The sequence below is a fragment of the Myxocyprinus asiaticus genome, chromosome 9, assembly GCF_019703515.2.
Source record: "Myxocyprinus asiaticus isolate MX2 ecotype Aquarium Trade chromosome 9, UBuf_Myxa_2, whole genome shotgun sequence".
NCBI lineage: Eukaryota > Metazoa > Chordata > Actinopteri > Cypriniformes > Catostomidae > Myxocyprinus > Myxocyprinus asiaticus.
Window position 1 is genome coordinate 10748157 of NC_059352.1, and position 20056 is coordinate 10768212.

The following is a 20056-nucleotide window of genomic DNA, read 5'->3' on the forward strand; positions in this document are numbered from 1 at the left end:
GTGTACCGAACCCTTGCGTGCTTTTTGTTTACCCTTTGATTTGCTACTTTGTTGTACTGTTTATACTTTTATTAAACTGCATATGGATCTTAACATTACTGCCCTGGCGTCTTCGCTACAACATACACTTAGGCTGAAGTCTCAAAACTCATTTTTTAACCACTCCACAGATTTAATATTAGCAAACTATAGTATATCTAATTTGTGCATGACATGAGTAATTTTTCCAACAATTGTTTACAGACAGATTGTTTCACTTTTAATTGACTATATCACAATTCCAGTTGGTCAGAATTTCACATACACTAAGTTAACTGTGCCTTTAAGCAGCTTGGAAAATTCCAGAAAATGATGTCAAGCCTTTAGACAATTAGCCAATTAGCTTCTGATAGGAGGTGTACTGAACTGGAGGTGTACCTGTGAATGTATTTTAAGGCCTACCTTCAAACTCAGTGCCTCTTTGCTTGACATTATTGAAAAATCAAAAGAAATCAGCCAAGACCTCAGAAAAAAAATTGTGGACCTCCACAAGTCTGGTTCATCCTTGGGAGCAATTTCCAAATGTATGAAGGAACCACGTTCATCTTTACAAACAATAGTACGCAAGTATAAACACCACTGGACCTCACAGCCATCATACTACTCAGGAAGGAGACACATTATGTCTTCTAGAGATGAACGTAGTTTGGTGTGAAAAGTGCAAATCAATCCCAGAACAACAGCAAAGGACCTTGTGAAGATGCTGGAGGAAACAGGTAGACAAGTATCTATTGCAACAGCAAAATGAGTCCTATATCGATTATAACCTGATAGGCTGCTCAGCAAGGAAGAAGCCACTGCTCCAAAACCACCATAAAAAAGCCAGACTACAGTTTGCAAGTGCACATGGGGACAAAGATCTTACTTTTTGGAGAAATGTCCTCTGGTCTAATGAAACAAAAATTGAACTGTTTGGCCATAATGACCATCGTTATGTTTGGAGGAAAAAGGGTGACGCTTGTAAGCCGAAGAACACCATCCCAACCGTGAAGCATGGGGGTGGCAGCATCATGTTGTGGGGGTGCTTTGCTGCAGCTTTGTTGCACTTCACAAAATAGATGGCATCATGAGGAAGGAATATTATGTGGATAAATTGAAGCAACATCTCAAGACATAAGCCAGAAGTTAAAGCTCGGTCGCAAATGGGTCTTACAAATGGACAATGACCCCAAGCATACCTCCAAAGTTGTGGCAAAATGGCTTAAGGACAACAAAGTCAAGGTATTGGAGTGGCCATCACAAAGCCCTGACCTCAATCCTATAGAAAATTTGTGGGCAGACCTGAAAAAGAATAAGCAAGGAGGCCTATAACCTGACACAGTTAAACCAGTTCTGTCTGGAGGAATGGGCCAAAATTCCAGCAACTTATTGTGAGAAGCATGTTGAAGTCTACCGAAAACATTTGATCCAAGTTAAACAATTTAAAGGCAATTATACCAAATACTAACAAAGTGTATGTAAACTTCTGATTCACTAGGAATGCGATTAAATAAATAAAAGCTGAAATAAATCATTCTCTCTACTATTATTCTGACATTTCACATTCTTAAAATAAAGTAGTGATCCTGTCTGACCTAAGGACAGGGAATGTTTTCTACGATTAAATGTCAGGAATTATGAAAAACTGAGTTTAAATGTATTTGGCTAAGGTGTATGTAATCTTCTGACTTCAACCATAATTGTGAACCCCTGCCATCTGTTGGATCAAAACTGGCATATTTTCAATTGTTATATACCACGGTGTTGCAAGGAAAGCAGTGTTAAGGTCATGGAAACCTGGCAACAAAGCACAAAATACTGCCATTTATCATTTCAATATAACAGACAGCTCAGTATCCAAGGCTGTAAGCTATGACTACAGGGTTTCATTCACAAAGCCCACGGTATTTTGATACATAGTTGCTAGGTGATGAAAAAGGAAAAATAAGTAATCTAGAATGAAAGACTGCAGTCTTTTGTTACAATTTTTGTATATGGAGAAACATTTTGCATGATCTTATTAAAGTTTCCAACACCTTTGGTCATTAACTGGCCTCTAAACTTTTGTTATTTTAAAGCGTTAGTTCACAAAGAAATGTTAATTCTGTCATCATTTACTCAACCTCATGTTGTTCTTAATTTTCCGTATCATGTTCTTTCTTCTGTGGAACATAAACTGACACTAACATTCTGGCTAACATCTCCCTTTGTGTTCCACAGAAGAGAGAAAGTCATACAGCTTGGTAACAACATGAGTAAATTATGACAGAATTTTCATTCTTGAGTGAACTATCCCTTTAATATCTTACAAGAGCAGATTTCACATGTATGAGGGCATTATATAAGTAATTTTCTAGATTATAAGGGTGAGATGACAGCAATCTGGTACTTTGATATGAGGCCAGCAGATGTCTGGATAAACAAAAACTATAAGAACAGCTATGAAAGACTCAGTGGACTGGGAGAGTGGACAGGTATGTGACTAAAGAGACATGGTTAGAGCTCTCTTGGCAAGATGCATCTCTTGTCAGCAAACTAATAGACAAGAAATAGCATGAGAATTCCATAGAGGTGTCTGACTTTCTCTTTAACAAAGAACAAATAAGAAAACACAGAACTTTGTGATAAAAAAAAAAGAAAAAAAAAGTCAATTGTGTAACTAAGCTTAGTAGGGAAGTGTGGTTAACTGATTTGATGAGACACAATCAAAGCCGTTGTAAAAATATCAATATTTGTACACCTGCGACCACAGCTGAATTGTATATTAATGCACTAAGTTACTACATTGCTTGGCAATCATAAACAAATCTACATTAGGCCAATGACCTATATTACTGGGTGAAAACATTGCTAATTATTTTTTATAAATTAGTTAAGACACTTTGCGTGACATTTACCCATTTTGCATTTGGAACTGACCTGTTTCTGAGTTTGCAGTTCCACCCTTTAGATCAGTCTGTCCCAGTGTTTTTGTGTTCACCAGCTGGATAATATACTGAACTTCACCAGGAAATTGGCAGTTCTTTGGAATCTCTTCTTTTGGACCAGTTATTAGCTCTAAATCTTGAACAAAACACAAAAAGTGAAAATTTGTCCTGTAGAGCCTGTTCAGACTATGAAAAGACACTGAGTGCATTTCCATGCATGATCTTACACTGATTATGCTTAATAAGCAGACAATGCGTAAGGTAATGTAAACATCTTAAATGGTTTTCCTTTATTGGGGTAAGGTAAAAAATGGCTTAAGAATAAACCAATTTGCACGCATACATGCATTACCCCAATTTTGCATTGCACTCAAACACTTTTACTGCATTCTTACTGGCTTATCCAGTGTGCATAAGTATTGTGTGCATGCCTGTTTAAGTTTTGACGTCAAAAACAGGGAGTAATCCGATGATTTTAAATCTCATGTAAATGCGGGTTTTCTTGCATTGTTGGATTTTTTGAATAAGCTGATTTTTGGTAGTTATTAGCATATTAGTGTGCATGTAAATGAACTCAGTGTTGTAGAGATGTTTCAAAATGTCAAAAATAAAATATTAAAGGGAATTCACCCAAAAATATTTTTTTTCATCATTTACTCACCCTCATGTTGTTCCTGTAGTATATTATTTCTTCCATGAAACACTAAAGAAATATTAAGCAGAATGTCTGAGCTGCTCTTTTAATACAAGGAAAATGTGTATTGATTTATACTGCCAAGCTAAAGGCACCATGTTTAAGTTGAACAAAAGCGTGGAGAGAAAGATTATCTGTGAATTGTGACGTAAATTTTGGTCTGTTCCTCACACAAAGTTATTATATTGCTTCAAAAGACCTGTTGTGTGGACTACTTTTAAGATACTTTTATAGTGCTTTTTTTTTTTTTTTGGAGCTTGGCAGTAAATCACCATCCACCCTCATTAAAAGAATAGTTCATCCAAAAGGTTTCTCATAATTTACTTGTCCTCATGCCATCCCAGATGTATATGACTTTCTTTCACCTGCTGAACACAATATATCACAAAGAATATTTCAGCTCTGTAGGTCCTCACAATGCAAATGAATGGTTACCAAAATTTTGAAGCTCCAAAAGCACACAAAGGCAGCATAAAAGTAATCCAAAAGACTCCAGTGGTTAAATCTATATCTTAAATTGATAGGTACAGTATGTGTAAAAAATAAATCGGTAAGTAAATCTTTATAAAGTTTTAAAAAAATGTTTCCTGCTACCAGTCGACCCATCACGGAGCTGGGTCGACTGGTAGCAGTCGAGAGTTGGAAGCGCGAGCTTTGTATACAACAGAGGAACGAACGTCATGCGAGAGTTAGGTAATTTCAAACAGCAATACAGCAGTGGGAGGAAGCAACGATTTAAAGTTAAAAAAAATTTTTTATTATCGATTTGTTTCTTACACAAACCTATCGATTAGCTTCAGAAGACATTCATTGATTGACTGGAGTCATGTGGATTACTTTTATGCTGCCTAAATATGCCTTTTGGACCGTCAAACACCCAGCACCCATTCGCTTTCATTGTATGGACAAACAGAGCTGAAATATGCTTATATAAATCTTCATTTCGGTTCTGCTGAAGAAGGAAAGACATACACATCTGGGATGGAATGAGGGTGAGTAATGATGAGAGAATTTTCATTTTAGGGGTAAACTATCCCTTTAACAGCTTAGACATACTGTCTAACATCTCTTTGTGTGCTTCACAGAAGAAAAAACAATAATAAATCATTTACAATTTTGGTGAACTATTCATTTAAAGCTATCTGATTTTTTTGTTAACAGAAAAAAGCATTTGCAAAGCATATTTTAAATAGTGGGCTAAAAAATTAAGCATCAAGCAAACCATCTGATGCCTTTTCCCTAACCTCCATCCGTGCAGTCTGCAGGTTCATTCTTCATCGTGAAGATCCGTCGAACCTTACAGCAGGCGGAGATGATGATCCCATCCAAAGACAGGAAGCGTGCCCCTTTGAATATCTCAGCAGTGAGGGAGTCCAGATCAATACACAGATTACACCACTGCACACAGAAAGTAGCACCTTATCATACCTTACATCAACTACAAGAACATTTCTCAGGTCATTTTCTGTGGTCATGTTACAAAGTATCTTGCTGATCCAAAACTAATTGATCTGACTGCTCATGGTGATTACTGGAAGATGGTCTTGGAGAATACTGTGCAGTAACTCTTTTGAAGACTTACAGTATTGCGTTTGAGGCAGGTTAGAGGTATTCTTGCATGCAGAGGGGTTGCTGAGAGCTCTTTATGAACAGTAGACAAGTAGAGTCTCCTCTTTAGATGCTCTTCATCTGTCACTCTACAAGACAACAATGAAAATGTAACCAAAATGCCTCCTCTTTAAAGGCCAAAAATGGAAATCCTACCATCATTTACTCATTCACTGGGGTTGTTCCAAACGCATACGACTTTATTTCTTCCATGGAACACAAAAGGAGATGTTAGGCAGAATGTTAGGGACTGACAACCTCAGTTACCATTCACTTTTATTGTGGGGACTGAAGATGCACTGATGCTGCCATTTGGCTGAACATCTCATTTTATGTTTCATGGAAGGAAGAAAGTCATTCCAGTTTGGATCAACATGAGGGTGAGCAAATGATGACAGAATTTTCATTTTTGGGTGAACTATCCCTTTAAGCATTGTGCGTGTGTGTGTGTGTGTGTGGGCGGGTTTGGGTGGTTTATGAGGAAATTTTTTTAGGTTACAAACTGGTAATTACAAGGGTATTATGCTATAAACATGGTTTATGAGGACATTTCTAGCGTCCACATAATTCAAATCGCTTAACATAATAAACAATGTTTTTTTTTTCAAATGTAAAAATACAGAAAGTTTTTTGTGAGGGTTAGGTTTAGGAGTAGGGTTAAGGTATAGAATCTATAATTCGTACAGTATAAAAATCATTATGTCTATGGAGAGTCCTCATAAGGATAGCCACACCAACATGTGTGTGTGTGTGTGTGTGTGTGTGTGTGTGTGTGTGTGTGTGTGTGTGCGTGTGTGTGCAATATCTATATTCATGAAAGTGTGAATTAATTCACTCTCCATGGTAATACCCTCTACACTTTCACAGAATTTCATCTATAGCAATGATAATTAGACATACATTAGCAGTATAACACTTTTTTTTCTTCAGTAGCTTGAAGATATGGTATACATTATAGAAAAATTAAATAATGGCACTTACAGAAACTCAGAGGAGAAGTCTTTTCCCAAAGGAACATTGACTTGCAGAATCAGGAACTTCTGAATCAGACCAACTATAGGAACAAGAGATGCAAGATTAGAAGATATGAAAGAGATATTTCATATAGACACAAATAAATGAAGAGGGCACTTGTAATAATAAATCAATCCTTCTACAACAGTGATTTTATCTTTTATGTGACAAAAAAAAAAAAAAAAAAAAAATCTATTGGCCAAAATAGAATCATTAAGTCATATTTTAAGATTAATCTAAGCCCTTAAGCGAGTCTTTCACATACTATAAATGTACAGTGTAAAATATAAATGCATTCCCGTTTTTTTATTCTAGTTTTAAAATCACTTACGAGCTATTTTGCCATCCTTAGGTAACTGCATCTTGTGGGTTTGACCGCTGCCTTCAAGACTGTATACAAAACCCTTTAGTTCTTTATCAAACACCTGCAAAATAGGTCCAAATTGATATGATATGATATAAAAATAAAAGGCCAAGAATGTTACAAATCGTATTCCTTATTTCTGTGTCTACCAATGGTAAAAACAGATAAATAAAACACTTATGTCAATAATAAAGTGATATGAAAGAAATTAATGAGCGAGCATACAAATTCCAAGCCTAAAACCCTAAAACGACCATAAAAAAACAACAATTTAAACAACTTTACAGCTCAAATAATAAACAAGTTTGAACAGAAAAATTAATGCAAGTGCTTTGATCAAATTATTCGCTTCAAATTTCTGCATTTAAACATTCCAAAAAATGCACCCCATTTACTTCCATTGTAAGTGTCTCAATTTTTGCTTTTATTATTAGGGACGATTCTATATATATATATATATATATATATATATATATATATATATATATATATATATATATTTTTTTTTTTTTTTTTTTGGTGGTAATCAACATTATGCCAGAAATGCTGTCAACTGAGCTTAACTTGTATTGAACCCGGATATACCTTCCACGGAAAATTTCAGTAGGATTCTTGTTTGTGGTATTGGTTAATTTATTTATATTTGCAGTAGCCTACTAGGGTTATGTTTCACTGGTCAGGGTTCAGTGAATGTAAAATGATAGCCATCATCTAATATCAACAATCTGAGATTATTAAGAGAGCAGATTCTGCAATACCGCTTGTGTCCCTATAAATACTGTATATCATTCCACTACATAATAGAATATTTTCTATGACCAGTTAAAAACAGAAAAATCCCTCTTTCACTGTTGCAAAATATATCCATCATAACTTATAAACATTTATAAACATACTTTAGTTATTGAAGGTTTCCTGCCATATAGTTTCCATTTGGCCACAGGATCTTTTCCTTGAGCACTGAAGATGTCAACAATGGATCCACCCTACACACACACACACACACACACACACACACACACACACATAAACACACACACACGCACACACACACACACACACACACACACAGAAAAGCACTGAAAAGACTTTCAGCTATTGAGAGAATGGAACCACGGTATTTATTTCTAACAATACCTGATAGTCGTTCTTGAACATGTTTCCAAAGGCAGAGTTTTGAAAGATTTTTTTTTTTGTATTATTATTCTGTCGTCTTCAGAAGAACGAGACGTGATCTATAACAACATCAGCACAATGATGCTTTTATAAACTATCAGCTAGCAATTGCTTTCATAACATTATCTTAACAGACTAGCCAATGTACCCTTTCAACCACGTTCACACAAAATAACAAAAAACAATGTTAAAACATGCCTTATTAAGACTATCGCCATTCGCGTTTTGTCATTTATCTGCGGTAAAACCTCTTTAACAATTAAAGAGCAAGTTCGTTAGCCGGTTAGCTAATACACCAACAGGTGCAACTGCGTGTTCTTTCTATGGCAACGGGACGCGGTCATCTGTTTACTGTACTCGCGACTCTGCTTTTAGATGTTAGCGACACGTTTATTCATGTGTCTTCCACTCTGTTTTTAAAACGGTATTATTGAAGTTCCCATGTCTCTTGTTTTTTCCCTTCACTAGCTGGTCCAATTTTTTAAGTTTATATATATATATATATATATATATATATATATATATATATATATATATATATATATATATATATATATATATATATGTATGTATATATATAAAACTTTTAAAAAAGTTTTTAAATTGATCAATTGGACCAGAATATATATATACAGGGTTGGGGAGTAACGGAATACATGTAATGGGATTACGTATTTAAAATACAAAATATAAGTATTCCACTGTATTCCACTACAGTTACAATTTAAATCATTGGTAATTAGAATACAGTACATTCAAAAAGTATTTTGATAACTGAAGAGATTACTTTGCATTTTATTGTCAATTGTTTCATTTAATATTTAGTCATTGCAGATGGAAAAATTTATACATATAAATGATGCGATCCAAAGTGCATTTGAACAGCAGTGAAACACTTTCTTATGAAGTGTTACATTCATACGAGCAGACAGAGAAGTACGTTTGAAGTCAGTTTGGAGCAGAAGAAATAGAAATAAACCTTGTGTAAATTGTCAGCTTTATGCTAAGCTAAAATGCTATTTCTAGCCATTTTACATGCACGTTACCAGGCACAATCATATTTTTTTATCAAGAAAATTCACGTTGGATCATAATTTCTTTTTTTCTAGTAAGACCTTTGATATTAGGGCAAAAATCGTATTCTTGATAATAATTGTTGTATTGTTTTCCTGTAAAAATATCTAAAACTCTTTAAAACAAGATCAATTTGATTTATCTTGTTTTAGAAACAACACTGCATTAGATATTTAGGTTTTTCAGAGAATGTATTTTTAACATGTGTATTTTGTCTTACTGTACTGGCAGAGTTTTTATAGTCAAAACAAGTGAAAAAATCTACCAGTGCTGAAGAAGTAATCCAAAGTATTTAGAATACATAACTGACCTTGTGTAATCTAATGGAATACATTATATATTACATTTTACAGCATGTATTCTGTAATCTGTAGTGGAATACATTTCAAAAGTAACCCTCCCAAACATGTGTGTATATATATTCAAGTATTTAAGCATATGCCTTAAGATCAAAGGTTTTTAAGAGAATGAGAAACATAAATTCAGTCAAGTGTGTCCAAACTTTTAACTGATAGTGTACTTCAAAGTATATCATGGTATCACCATTGTATAAAAAACATATTATTACCATATCAAAAAACAAACAAACAAACAAACAAAAAAACATGGTATTACCATGCACGTCCAAAAATAATAATAATAATAATGGCACTACCATGGTACCCATCCAAACAGCATGACATTACTATGTTACATGTCCAAAAAACATGCCGTTACCATGGTTCACGTCCAAACACCATGGTATTACGATGGTACACTTACACAAAATGTGGCATTACCATGGTACAGATCCAAAAAACATGGTATTACCCTGTTAGACTCTAAAAAAAAAATGGAACAGTATTAATCTGGTACATGTCCAAAAATGGCATTACCATGGTGCACATCGAAAAAAAGATGGTATTACCATGGTACACATCCAAAAACAAGGTATTATCATGGTTCGTGTTCAATTGTTATTGCTGTTTTGCTGTGTCAGGACTCTTGAAAAAGCGTGTTTTGCCCCCAAAAAGTTTATGAATTAAGTTTTAAGCCTTTGCTGTGACAGACTTAATCAGCCTTGATCAACCAAGTCATAAAGACTAAAGCATGTTGAACATGTCACTCTTCAGTGATGCAGAATGTCTTAATATTGCATACATGTTAACATAACATCATGCTTAGTCTTGCAACACCTACATAATCTACTGCTACTATTGTAAGTACAATGTGGATCATTCATCATTGTTGCATGATTAATGTCAAATGCCTGCATTCTTGTAAGTTAGAGAATAAACTTTCAACATTGTACCCCATGACTCTGGAACCCAGTGGCATGCGATAAGTATTCATTGTGCAATGTGCAAAAAAATGAAATATTATCTGTTGGATTTCTATCCATGATCATTTGGGGAGTGAAATGTGTCCTGCGTTTGTATATGACAAAGGTTTAACTACTTTAAGCAGATGGTTGGTCTTTACATGCATTTCAATACTAATGATGCAGCAACTGCAAACTGCTCCCCAAATTGGATTTTCCAAGGGTTTTAATAAGTCTATTACTAAGCAATGTAAATTAAGGACATTGTCACTGAAGGTCAAATATGTAATTTGATGGCAGCTTGAATCATACCTGAATAGACACACTCAAACAATCAATAAGCATAATACTCTATGATGCCACAAATGCTGCCAGTTAATAATGTATGTAGGCAATCTGTTGAATATTGAAAACAATTACCCCAGTTTTCTGAAATTCCCTCAGAGAGTGGTGACCACTGAGCTGTTATTTCATATCTAATAGAAATTTATAATATAGGCCTATGAATGTAAACTGACATTTACATAATTTTGTGATGTAATAAATTATGTTTGTATTATTATTCAGTCCATATTAAAATATGCATAATATATGCATATTATTATTATTGTTGTTGCTGTTGTTAATATATTTGCATAAATGCATTTAAATGAACAATTCTGCACTATTATTGAATTATCAGTTTCTTTCTGGCGTGAATGTGTCTACATAATGTTGAGTGATGTGTTATGAATGGTTTTACACCAGTGAGTCAAAACATTATGACCACCCGCCTAATATGCTCTTGGTCCTCCATGTGCCGCCAAAACAGCGCTGACCTGCCGAGGCATGTCCTGTGGTATCTGGCACCAAGTCATTAGTAGCAGATCCTCCAAGTCCTGTAAATTGCGAGGTGGAGCTGCCGTGGATTGGACTTGTTGGTCCAGCACATCCCACAGATGCTCAGTCTTATTGAGATCTGGGGAATTTGGTGGCCAGGGCAACACCTTGAACTCTTCTTCATGTCCTCAAACCATTCCTGAACAATGTGTGTAGTGTGGCAGGGCGCATTATCCTGCTGAAAAAGGCCAGTGCCATCAGGGAATACCATTTACATGAAGGGGAGTATCTGGTCTGCAACAATGTTTAGGTAGGTGGCATGTATCAAACTGACGTCCACATGAATGGCCCGACCCAGGGAGTCCCAGCAGAACATTGGCCAGAGCATCACACTACCTCCACCGGCATGTCGTCTTCCCACAGTGCAGCCTGGTGTCATCACTTCCCCAGGTAAACAGCGCACAAGTACACGGCTGTCCACATGATGTAAAAGAAAACGGGACTCATTGGACCAGGCGATCTTCTTCCACTGCTCCATGGTCCAGTTCCAACGCTCATGTGCCCATTGTAGGCATTTTTGATGGTGGACAGGGGTCATCATGGGACTCTGACCAGTCTGCAGCTATGCAGCCCCATCTGCAGCAGGGTCCGATGCACTGTGTGTTGTGACACATTCCTCCCGTAACCATCATTAAAATTTTCTGTGACTTGTGCCACAGTAGACCTTCTGTCGGTTCGGACCAGACAGGATAGCCTTCGTTGCCCTCGTGCATCGATGAGCCTGACCCTTTGTCAAATCCAGTGTCTAATAAAATCGATTAGTGCCCAACCGATCGAGCAACTCATCAACACAAGACATTGGGTATGCGTCAAATTTAGACACCGTGTTGACTTTTCTATAATCCAAACAGAACCGTACAGACCCGTCGCTCTTAGGAACTAGAACAACCGGGCTGGACCAATGTGTGGTCCTCTATTACCCCCATATCGAGCATTGCATCCAATTCTTCCCAGACAATTTTTTTTTGTGCTCGGGCAATGGGTAGGGACAGCTACGTACCACCACCCCCGGCTCAGTCTCGATGTAGTGCTGGATGAGGTTCGTATGACTCTTATACGACTGTAGCCAATGTCACAGGGACCGCCTCCCTCCACAATTTCAGGAGGCTGAGGTGATCTATTTGACATGCGCCCCCTCTATCGGTTCGCTTAACCTCATAATCGAGATCCCCCACTCGTCATGTGACCTCAAAAGGTCCTTGCCACTTGGCGAGTAATTTGGAGCTCGATGTGGGGAGTAATACGAGTACCTTATCTCCTGGTGCAAATTCCCACAGCCGAGTTCCCCTGTTATACAGTTGGCTCTGTCGTTCTTGAGCTTGGAGCAAATTCTCCTATGTTAGTTGCCCCAAAGTGTGGAGTTTTGCTCTAAGATCAAGAACGTATTGAATTTCATTTTTACTGGTTGAAGGTCCCTCCTCCCAAGCTTCGCGTATGACATCAAGCACACCACGCAGGCCCTGCCCATACAGCAGCTCGAATGGGGAAAACCCAGTGGAGGCTTGTGGGACCTCTCGTACTGTGAATAACAGGGGATCGAGCCATTTGTCCCAATTTCTAGCATCCTCGTGCACAAATTTACGAATCATATTTTTAAGGGTTTTATTAAATTGCTCCACCAGGCCATCTGTTTGTGGATGGTAAATGCTGGTGCGGATTGATTTAATGCCCAATAATTCGTAAAGCTCGCGTAGTGTTCGTGACATAAAGGTTGTGCCCTGATCGGTGAGGATTTCTTTCGGAATCCCCACCCGGGAGATTATTTTGGAGTGCCTCCACAACACTACGTGCTGAGATGCTGTGTAGAGGCACTGCTTCCAGATATGGCACTGCATAGTTCACTAGGACCAATACAAAGCGATGTCCGCATGCTGACCGCTCTAATGGCCTGACGAGGTCCATTCCAATTCTCTCGAAGGGGACCTCGATCAGCAGAAGGGGGCGCAATGGCGCTTTTGGGGTGGCCGGTGGATTCACCAGCTGACATTCGCGGCATGCCGCACACCACCTGCGGACATCTCCTCCAATGCCCGGCCAGTAAAAATGGGCTATTAGGTGGTTCAGTGTTTTCCTTTCTCCTGGGGATTATGGGATTATAATGAGCCACCTGGAACACCATTTCCTGACAGCTCTGCGGTATTAAGAGCTGGGTTGTATCTTCCTTTGTTTGAGCATCCTGCATCACTCTGTACAACCGCTCGTTTATAATTGCGAAATAAGGATATGAAAGTTCGACTATTGGCTGGAGTTGTTAACAATCAATCACTCTCACTTGGTCAAAGGCGTGCTTGAGGGTCTCATCTCGCGACTGCTCCAAAGGGAAATCCCCTTCGGGAAATCCCCTGAGGATGGGCGGGGCTTCAGCCTCTCCCCCCTCACGTCATCCTGACGTGGAGCTGATGAAGACGGCCTCAGCTCCGCCTCCCCTGCCAGAGCATCGCACATTTCACATCTCATCGCTTTAGTGCAGGACCCATCTGCGCATATTCCCTTTAATACATTTCTAAATTCAGGCCAATTAGTCCCCAATATCAGCGGATGGGTGAGGCGGGAACTAACCGCAGCTTCCACTCTATGTTTTGTTCCCCGAAATTTAATCACAAGGGTCACCACACGGTAGCTCCGGCCCGATTGGGGGCAGCCTGTGGAGTGTCAGGGATCTGGACAACCCCGCAACTCCAGCAGACCGGCCCAGGCGCCACAGCCGTTCCTGCATCGGCGGACACTTCCACCTGAAGGGGAGAGCGGTGGGGCACTGTCGCTGCTGTGGACGATGCAACACCCCGCACATGGGGAACTGGCTTTAGTGGTGGGACTCCTCGCCAGGAACGGGCTCTGGGGAGAGAGCAGAGTGAGAGAGAAGAGGGGAGGGGGAAGAGAATGGGGAAAACACAGGGGGAGGGGAGAGAGAGTGGGAGGGCTCTTCCGCCCTTGGGTACGCCGTCATATGGCAAACGGGCGGCCGGTCATCTCCAACTTCATCGACTGGAAGAGCTGGCAATGCTGCTCCGGACTGCAGCCAACCCGCTGCAGGATGGTCTTCTTCAGGTCCTCAAAAGCCCGGAGGTTTGCCGCCGGCAGTTGTTGTGCTGCGAGCTGGGCTTCCCCAGACAGCAACGGGAGGAGCCTGGCCACCCACTGATCACGCAGCCAGCTCCAGATCTCAGCGGTCCACTCAAACAAGTCGAGGAAGGCTTCTGGGTTGTCCTCCGCCCCCATCTTCAGAAGCGTGGGTGGGGGCATGGGGCTGTGGTTGTCCGGGGACATGGCCGGAGCTCTCTCCTGGCTGAAAAGGCTCCGGATCGCATGCCGGTCCTCTGCTTGAGCCAAAAGGACCTTGAAGAACCGGCAATCTTGATCTTGCCAGAGCTCAAGCAGGGATTGTTGGTGGGACTGGTGTAAGCCAGTGAGGGATTTTGAGGATCTCTGCCAACTGGGAGGACTCCATGGGGCGTACTTCAAGATCCCGTGTTTCGGCACCAGTGTAACACAGTTTCACAAACAGAAGGGAAGGAGACCACAGGAAAGCAGGTTTTTCCAGGCTCAGGTAGGACTTTTAATCGGCCACTTCAGTGCTTTACAGCTTCACAACTTCATCAGCTTCACAAGCATGTAGTCACTTAAACTCATCAGCTTCACAAACATAACAGATTAAACGTAACAGCTTCAGGAGCACCGTGGCCTTCCTTGAGCCAGACTCTGTCCTCTGCTGGTGGCGAGGCTGCTTATATGCCACTCTCCCATGCTCACTGGAATTAGAAACATAATCTAGCTCAGGTGCAAGCGCCCTTACCGCTTTCTCTCTCTCCAGACAGATGCTTGACCACGCCCCCGCTGCCACAGGCACCCAACACCCTGTTGCCGGTTTGTGCTTTGTCCCTCCTCGGACCACTGTGGGTAGGTACTCACCACTGCTGACCGGGAGCACCCCACAAGCCTTGCCGTTTCAGAGTTGCTCTGACCCAGTCATCTGTCCATAACAATTTGGCCCTTGTCAAAGTTGCTCAGGTCTTTACTCCTGCTCATTTCTCCTGCATTCGAAAATGGATTGTTTGCTTACCATCTAATCTACCCAGACCTTGACATGTAGCCTTGCTAGGAGATGATCAACGTTATTCACTTCAGCTGTGAGTGGTCATAATGTTTTCACTCATCAGTGTATATACACTCACTGAGCACTTTATTAGGAACACTATGGTCCCAATAAAGTGCCAGACGTGGTCTTCTGCTGTTGTAGCCCATCTGGCTCAAGGTTTGATGTGTTGTGCATTCTGAGATGCTATTCTGCTCACTACAATTGTACAGAGTGGTTATCTGAGTTACCGTAGCCTTTCTGTCAGCTCGAACCAGTCTGGCCATTCTCTGTTGATCTTTCTCACCAACAAGGTGTTACCATCCACAGAACTGCAGCTCACTGGATGTTTTTTGGTTTTATCGCACCATTCTGAGTAAACTAGAGACGGTTCTGCGTGAAAATCCCAGGAGATCAGTGAGTGGCTTCAGCAATTAACTTGTACACCATAAGCTTCGTAACTATCATTATTTTGTCATGGAACATGACAGGAACCTCTGGGAACAGCCTGACAATTTTTCACATTAGAATACATATAACAGCTAAGTAAACCAATTATAGGGAAAATACTTGTGCTGTAAAACTATTTCATTATTTCAGAGTCTCTGTCCCTTGGTGGTGTTAAGTAAAGAGAATTTTTTTTCTTTTATTCACTGTGCAGTACACATGTAAACAAGCTGCTAATAAACTGCAAATTATTCACGGACAGTAAGGCAATAGCAGAATGGCCCAATAGGGAAACAAGTCCCTTTGAACAAGTAATCAGTGTCTTGTAGTCTGATTGAGGTGTGAAATTTTCCTCTAATGAAACCATTCAAAACTTATTTTAGACATCTGTTACCAATGATAATTTCTCCACTATATAAAAAACAACATATTAGTCTTTTACAATAGGTTAATTTTGATTGCATATTCTCTTATTCTATTCAGGGGATCAAGAGCATTAAATCTTCAAATTTGTAAAATAAAATATTTTGAAACTGTGTTGGGTTTCCACTTGATATCTAATGCAAAATCTCGATTCTGAAGGAAAATCCAGTAAAAAACCACAGTGCCATACAGTTTGACAAGATGCCCTAATTTACTGTATCTTTTTTGCTAGTTAATAGCAGTAGAAATTGAATTTATTTATTTATTTTTAAAACAGACTTTTTTTTTTTTTGCCAAGACTTTAAGACTAAATACAAACATTGACTTTATTTAAACAAACAAACAAACAAACAAACAAAATACCTACTCTGATAAATGTTTACTGCTGTATAAAGTGTGATAACTAGCTCCAGTTTCCCCTCTACTGTATTCAGTACAAGGCTGTAACCACCATAAACCCTGATGGGGAGATGTCATCACCCCCCCAGTATTCAGAAAAGTGTTTGATTAATATGGAGTTGTTGGTAACAGTTTAAAATAAGGTTCCAATCGTTAACATTAGTTACTGCATTAAGTATCATGAACTAACAATAAACAATATAATTTTTTTCAGCAATTATCAATCTTTGTTAATGCTAGTTAAAAAAAAACTGTTGATTGTTAGTTCATGTTAGTTCATAGTGCACAGTGCACTGTAATGTTAACATATACAACTTTTGATTTAAATGTATTACTATATGTGAAATTAAACATTAACCAAGATTTACAAATGCTGTAAAAGTACTGTTAATTGTTAGTTCATGTTAACAAAATGTTGTTAACTAATGTTAACAAATGGAACCTTATTGTAAAGTCTTACTGGTTTTATAATGATAAATTATAAAATTTTTACATCTGGCCATGCCCCAATCCTAAATATTTGGTTATATGCTTGATACAGTATAGCTTAGAGTATAGACAGTGTTGAGAATAAGGCATACCTAACAATAAAAACCCATTACACTTAATGCAATGTGTTTCCATGACAGTTTGAGTGTAAAAGTCCTGTGCATGTGTGGGAGTTTTGACAGTCATTCTGCAAGAAACTGTGATAAAAGCAAGTCGGTCCTTAAAACTCAAGTAGTGCTAACTAGTATTAATGAGATGCTCCTCTACACCACATCTCCTGTTTCCTCAAGCATACATTGTTCCTATTAAAAAAAACAAAAAACACCCAGATATGTCTTGAGATGTTAAAGTGGAAAAGACATTCAAGAAACTTTTGTTTTATTTGCATGTGATTTGCTCAGATTGCGGCTTTGTTCTAAATTCAGTTTTAAGAAATAAAAGCTCTAATGTTACAGCAGAAAATTCCATGTGAAATCCATTAATTCGTAATATCCTTATTCTTCCATTCTCTTTAAATAAATATGAGCCCACAGGTTAGAGCCACTGGGAAGGAAGCTGAATATATCTACTCCTCAGGAAATGTCAAAGACTCGGCCAAGTGGAGTGCAAATCTGAGGCCAAAATACATTAGAAACTCTCTGAACGATCTGCCTTGACATGCAATGTTAGGGGCCCTTCCACAAATTGTGACACATGGGTATCGTTGCTGACTGAGTGTGTGATTTTTCTGTGTTATGACAGTACTGTAACTGTATGCCCAAAAGCATGTGCTGCAGAGAGGTTATGGAAAAGTGTTCTTGCCATCACAATTCTGGTTGCTTAGTGGTTGCTAGGGTGTTCTGGGTGGTTGCTAAGTGGTTAACAAGCACCAGCAACTAAAGACAATTTATTATACAAAAATTAAGGGAATTAAAGTAATAAATAATTAAATAAAAATGACATTTTTAGGAGTCATAAATGTAGTTTACTTGGAATTAAATGAATGTGCAATGCTCCAACCAGTGGAGAAAAGTGCTCTGTATTCCCTTTGAACTAGCACACAGTCTGACCAGCACAGAAATCAATAAAGGGCTTCCACCTCGATTTACAGTCATTTGGTATAGACATTCTTGTTTGTTTCTGTTCATTGGATGCATTAAATCATTTTGGATTTTAACCACATGTGAGCATTGCCACACTGCAAATTTGGAACACTGTTCTGTTGTTCTCAGAGAATAATGTTGGCACAGTTAATGAAACTTTGGCTGACCCATACTCAAATACATACATTGTGAACGTTATTGCGCAGTTTTGTACAAGCAAATTTCTCATTTCTACCATTCATGGTTTGTTCTGTACATTCAATAAATAAAAAAAAAAAATAAATAAAATAAAAAAAAAAAAAAACATTTATGGATAACACTTTTCTATGTTATTTTTTGTATAACTGTTCACAGCTATGACAGTTTGTGAAATCTGTTTATGCAGATGTATGGTCGTGTTCAAAAGTATGAATCCACTTGAGGAAAAATGTAATTAGTGTCCTAGAAATGGTGCAGAATCTTTATTTATTTAATCCCAGATTTACAGTGTACGTAGACTTCAAACCACTGTATATCAAATACTTTTTTTTAAGCTGGGAAGGAGTCTACATGAAAAGTGACTGTCAGAGTAATTGTATAGAGAAATATTTTATACAAGTAGGCCTATGTCATGTGGTCACAAAGGAGAGAGTGTTATGGTGTTAGAACCCAAGTGCAGAGTTTAATGATGGCACAAACTGATAAACAAGTAACAATGCCAACAACAAAGACAATCTAAACACAGGCATGGACAGTTAAGTGACTGGCTACTTCAGACTAAGACTAGTCAAAGGAGAACATGACAATGAGGGCTTAAATACATACAGGGATGATGACTAAACAGAGAACACCTGGGAAATAAGATGGGGAACAGATGGATGTGATGAGGGCAGTGCATCATGGGAATTGTAGTATGGGGGCAAACTACAACAGAAGACAGTAACAGTGTCAACATAAAAGTCCTTATGAACAGAGGGGTGATGATGAAGACGAAGTGGCTGGAGTGAAGACAATGGCGACGTGACAGCCTAATGGTCTTTATAAAACTCAACATTATAAAGGAAGTTATCGAAATTACCATTATATGCAAATAAGAATATATTTAGCTTGCTTCAAATTTTCTGTGCAAACAGTAAATACAAAGGAACAGTTTAGAATGGACATTTCTTCTATACTATTCTAAAATATCTTCTTTCTTCTGAATGGAAAACCAGAACTGCAAGAACATTTCTCCATTTCAGAGGAATGTGATGCATTATTGAACAGGGTATATTAAACACGCAACATGCACTACTAGACTATTTGAATTGCTCACGCAACAGTTCCAGAAAGCACAGTAATTATGGTGGTGAAAATATTTTTCAAAGACTGATTTAGAGACTGTATGAAGTTCGGCTGCTTTTTTCCGCAAAGATTCCATTTCAATATAAACTGCACAATGACACCAAAAACCTTTTATCACACGTGCAACTCCACTCTAGATCATTCCTACAGTTGCTTGCTTTGAACCACCCTCATATTGAAAATCATGAGTTGTCATATAAGCACTTGGCATATGCCACACAAACCAGATGTTAATGATTCAAATAATTTTTTTTTCTTTTTGTTTTCATTTTTTTTTTTTCAGTTAATATATATATATATATATATATATATATATATATATATATATATATATATATATATATATATATATATTTTCATTCATCTAAATGTACTTTCCTGTTAGGCTATCAGTGCCAACACATGCTGTTGCCAAGTATGTAGTCAAATATTTAAGATCAGGGGCACCAAATTATTGATATTGATCAACCATTATTCTGAATACTTGGGGGACACATATGCCCCTGAATGTCTTTGGTGAATATAGAACATAAAGAAAATGCAAGTGTGTCCTCTATCCTTTAAAATCTTTAACTTTTCCAAAGCACATAAATGTTGCAAGAAATTGTTCTTTATTAATAGGCCACTAAATATAGGATTCATTTAGTATGTTCCTGAAATAGGACAAGAGAGGTTGCAAAAAACCAATACGTAGATGAGTACATTAATCACAGATTTCTCAAGGAGAATTAAACTGACCTTTTGGCAGGCAGGAGCACAGTGAAATT

General features: G+C 38.2%; 1 protein-coding gene across 1 annotated transcript; it reads right to left on the minus strand.

Moving 5' to 3' along the window:
• Positions 1-2545: 2545 nt before the first annotated feature.
• Positions 2546-7889, minus strand: LOC127446404 (protein CFAP20DC-like). The gene is made up of 8 exons (XM_051707310.1): positions 7763-7889; positions 7522-7611; positions 6593-6686; positions 6229-6301; positions 5222-5336; positions 4884-5037; positions 2938-3081; positions 2546-2553 (listed from the first exon to the last, which is right to left on the minus strand). The coding sequence occupies exons 1-8, from the start codon at positions 7781-7783 to the stop codon at positions 2546-2548; spliced, it is 699 nt and encodes a 232-aa protein (XP_051563270.1). The 5' UTR covers positions 7784-7889.
• Between the last annotated feature and the right edge of the window lie 12167 nt (positions 7890-20056).